At 30.5% G+C, this 4,240-nt stretch overlaps 1 protein-coding gene across 1 annotated transcript; it reads right to left on the reverse strand.

Annotated features, from left to right (window-relative positions):
• Window positions 1-930: 930 nt before the first annotated feature.
• LOC120769506 lies at window positions 931-2,301 on the reverse strand. Its single transcript, XM_040096538.1, has 6 exons — window positions 2,229-2,301; window positions 1,755-1,869; window positions 1,609-1,683; window positions 1,346-1,527; window positions 1,136-1,267; window positions 931-1,043 (listed from the first exon to the last, which is right to left on the reverse strand). The coding sequence occupies exons 2-6, from the start codon at window positions 1,810-1,812 to the stop codon at window positions 1,020-1,022; spliced, it is 471 nt and encodes a 156-aa protein (XP_039952472.1). The 5' UTR covers window positions 1,813-1,869; window positions 2,229-2,301; the 3' UTR covers window positions 931-1,019.
• Between the last annotated feature and the right edge of the window lie 1,939 nt (window positions 2,302-4,240).

The raw sequence follows: 4,240 nt of genomic DNA on the forward strand, positions 1-4,240 counted from the left end.
ATCAACAAATAAACTATGTTGTTAATTTTATTTAAATATATTTTCATACTTATTTTTACAGGGTTGTCACTTTTTCCTTCTCATACATTTCAGAAATATATTAAATTTATGAATTTTAGCTTTTGAAATCGTCGCGAAAAGACGCTTGTAGGCAAGGCATGCTCGGGGAGATGTAATGGCGTCTGCTTTTATGAATGAATCGAATATGTTTTTTGAAAGTACGTTTGCGTACATGAATGAATATTTTGTTGTTGTGTAATTTACTATAAATTTTGACGTAGGCAATTTGGCTGCCATATTGCAATTTGTGACGATTGTTGTTTTTGTACAACAATATTTGTAGTTTTTGTGGGTAATATACCCTGCAAAAAGTAGGACTACATTATGTACTAGGACAGGACCACGATACTTGGTAACCAACACTAGTTACCGACGTGGTCCAAACGTATGGAAAAAATATAGTTACATTAACATTGCGATGTCATTGGACATGACCACATCTGGTCCAACGCTGCATAACATAGGACCACCTACCAAACTACCTCCTTAGGTCCAACATATATTATGCTTACACAAGACCATTGCGTTCTCGACCACCTACGAAACTACTTCGTGTAGTCCAACATATATTCTAATTACACTAGACCATGGCATACTCTACTTACTGTTATTGTGGTCCAAATGGACCACATTTTTGGGCTAAGCAATCCACCTTACTCTATGTCCAATAAAAATTTTTAAACGCTGTTTTTATTATTATTTTTTTTATTAAAAAATTTTTAGTTTACACAAGTATATTAAACTTAAAATATTTTCTTTGGATGCTGCAATTCATTTTTTATTTACTTATATTACACTTAAATTATTATTAAAAACTTAACTCCATTTTGGGAGAGGTACGTATGTGTAACGAAAAAAAAATCAGTTTTTATATTAGGTATGATTTTTGATCGAAGAAACCTGCCGAAAATGCCTCTTTTTTACGACCTGAAAAGCCCTCCTCATTTCCGCTTCCGCATTTACTGCTGTTTTTCCAATTGCTTCTGTAATAAATAAAAAATTATATATACATATACATATTGTTTTGTCGTTAATGAATAATTCAATTGTCCATACTTTTAAGTATGGTATATACCATAGAATAATCCTTAAAGCTCTTTTTGTTGCCAATTCCATAAATGTTGTATTCAAGGCAAAATTTACGCGCCAAAACTTTTTCGAAATTTTTTACAACCTCTCCTTGCAACAAGTATTGCACTGCTGAAATCTAATATGTTTAAAATGAAATTGGATTAGGCTCTTAACATAAACAGTTATTTTTATATATAAATTATAGGACTCTTACATAGCAATCTCTATTATCATCATTTATTTCCGCCTCTAATTTCACGATATCATCATCTGTTTTGATAGGAAATTTGGAAATAGCTCGAACAGTTCCCTTCTCCTTTTGAGTTAGATTTTGTAACAAAACGGTATGTTCCGCCAAAATATTAATGATAACTTTGTTTTGTTTTTCAATTAATTCTGGAAAAATAAAAGAATGTGGGTATGTTAATGATATTCCATTTGATTACAATTATGTATATGTATATATATTTAACATACCTCCCAATTCTGTAATTTTGTCCACAAACAATTTTTGAAGGTTGTTGCACTTATCGCAACCATCATTGAAGCTATCTAAATAATAAAAATTGTCAATGTAAGTAAAAACACAAACAATATAAATTAAAAAACAGTAGTTCACTTACCTAAAAATGATTGGGGTATTCTGGCGTTCATCCGACGAAGCTTTCCAGCTGTTTCCATTTTTTTCCTTATGTACCAACTCCAAATATCTACATATGTATGTACTCGTAAGTATGTCTATGAAAACAAAATTAAAAACGTTAATTAGTGCAGCCATGTAATATTGATATAAAAAGTAATTGGTCGTTATGTGGCAAACATAACATTTTGCAAGTTATGTTTTCAATTGAAAACACTTCATTTTCAGTTCTGGGTACAGCATCAGCTAAGCATATACCCAAAGCTAAAATGCGCAATATTCTCGGTAGCGGCATCGTTTCCCCGAACTCGTACTGATGCCTCATTTTTAACGGCTAATTGCTCTGTATAAAACTCTTTTTTAGCTTTAAAAAGGCGTTTCAAATGCCTCTTTGAGCAACTCATTTTATTTAATCACAAATTAATTTTTTACTAAATTTTTCACACACTATACTCACCAAAATCCTTGAAATTTCTCCAATTATATCGCAGTAAAGTTTTCTTCCAAACCATCCAATCCGTCTCACAATTTCAAAATGAGTAAATGTAGGGGTGGGCGACACACAATATATGAATACAACGACTTATCGATACTTTAAAAGGAGAAAAGCGTGCATTGACACACTACGCCTTTTATCGCCCAAACTGTAGGCGAGGGCAGGTCGAGGAAAATTTAATTTAATTATAAACTTTTTAAATAGAATATAAAAATTTCGGTGCAAATATGTTTATTATAATAGAAGTGTTTTCGAAAATTAAGAATAAAGATAAAAATTATCTTAAGAAAAATATTTTTGTGCACATTTTAAATGAAGCGTACAAAAATTTTATAACATGATATCAAAAAGATTGCAGAACACCAGACGAGAATATTCCGAAAACGTGCAACAAAAGTTTTCGGGTGTAAACTCGTTCTAAGTTAAAAATTTTATGCAAATCGATTTATTTTGTTATTCTCGATAATGAATAGTTCACTTTTAGACTAAAATATTCAATGTTTTTTATAATTTGCTTCAATTGGTTTTAAACTAAAATGAGAAATGTTTCAAATTCTTAGAAGACACGGTTCGTATTTCAAAGATCTTTTTGAATTAAATGTTTGCTCTAATTCTTATACATATGTACATATGTGATTGATGAAAGCAACCGCAAATACAGAAAAAGTTTAATGCCCGGTTTCACAGTCCATACTTAAGTTGTGCCTAAATAAAATCTTAGCTAAGTATTGTTGCAAACTGAGTGGTCGTTTGCGTTTCACATTCAATGCTCAATTTCTATAAAATTTTATTATGATATATGGCAACGTTATGGGCAACATATTTTTACAAATGTATTCATAAAAATATGTTTGAAATATTTAAATTATAACAGACAATACATAAATTTGCGAGGAAAATTATATCAAAAATTGATGAAAACAACAAAAGAACCCCAAATTTCATCACTAGCGAGTCGGAGCACCTATGGGAACTGAAGGAAAAGTATAAGCTGTTATTGAGTGCAAACGAACGGACACTTGCCCTACGCTACGAAAGATGTCGCTGAAAATTCAAAGCAAATTCAAAACAAACATCAGCTGTTATTTAAGCACTGCTTAACCGTGCGATTCTGTAACTTGAGACAGTCTCAAGTCTCTAAATTTGAGATTTTAAGTTAGAGACAATTTTTGAGACTTGAGATGATATTGCTATTCTGTAAGTGACAGTCACAAAATCTATTACATTTCATTATTCAGAGATGTTTTTACACTTGAATGAAAATAAATATGTCGATAACAAATATTAAATTTTCTATAAGATAGTCAAAAAACATAATTATCAATAAAAATAAAAATATATGTTGACTTTGTTTCATAATATTTACGAAATTTATGTAAAATTGATTTATTTTTAACCTTTTCATGTTTGAGTTGCTTACAAAATATAAAGAAACGACAATCGATTAATATCTATGATGATCTCTATTCAGTATATTCAAAATGGCAGACAAGAGTTCTTTTTAGTTTTGTGACCTGCCAACTACCAGGTCTCAATATTTTGAGACTAACGCTAGAGACTGTTTAGTGAATAGTAACTAGTCTCAAATTGAGACTTTGCCTCAAAATGTCTCAAATAGAGACTAGAGACTGGTTACAGAATCCCGCTATAAGTCTCCCCTTTTCAGTACTTAAGCATTGCATAAGTATGAACTGTAAAACAATATTTTCCTGTTTTATCTTAAGTACAACATAAGTATGGACTGTGAAACCGGGCATAAGTGGGGTAAAAATTAACAAATTCTTCAACGTGGTAATAAATAAGAAATATTTACGTTAATAAAGGTTTTTTGAAATGTATTAAATAATTTTCAATGACTTTTTAGGAAAAATAAATCGATATCTCGTTACGATTTATTTAAAATTATCGTTATTTTTATGATGTCCATTGCTAAATATACCTGCATACGAGTATAACCGAATCAAATTGCCGAA

The sequence above is a fragment of the Bactrocera tryoni genome, chromosome 2 (assembly GCF_016617805.1).
Source record: "Bactrocera tryoni isolate S06 chromosome 2, CSIRO_BtryS06_freeze2, whole genome shotgun sequence".
Classification (NCBI taxonomy): domain Eukaryota; kingdom Metazoa; phylum Arthropoda; class Insecta; order Diptera; family Tephritidae; genus Bactrocera; species Bactrocera tryoni.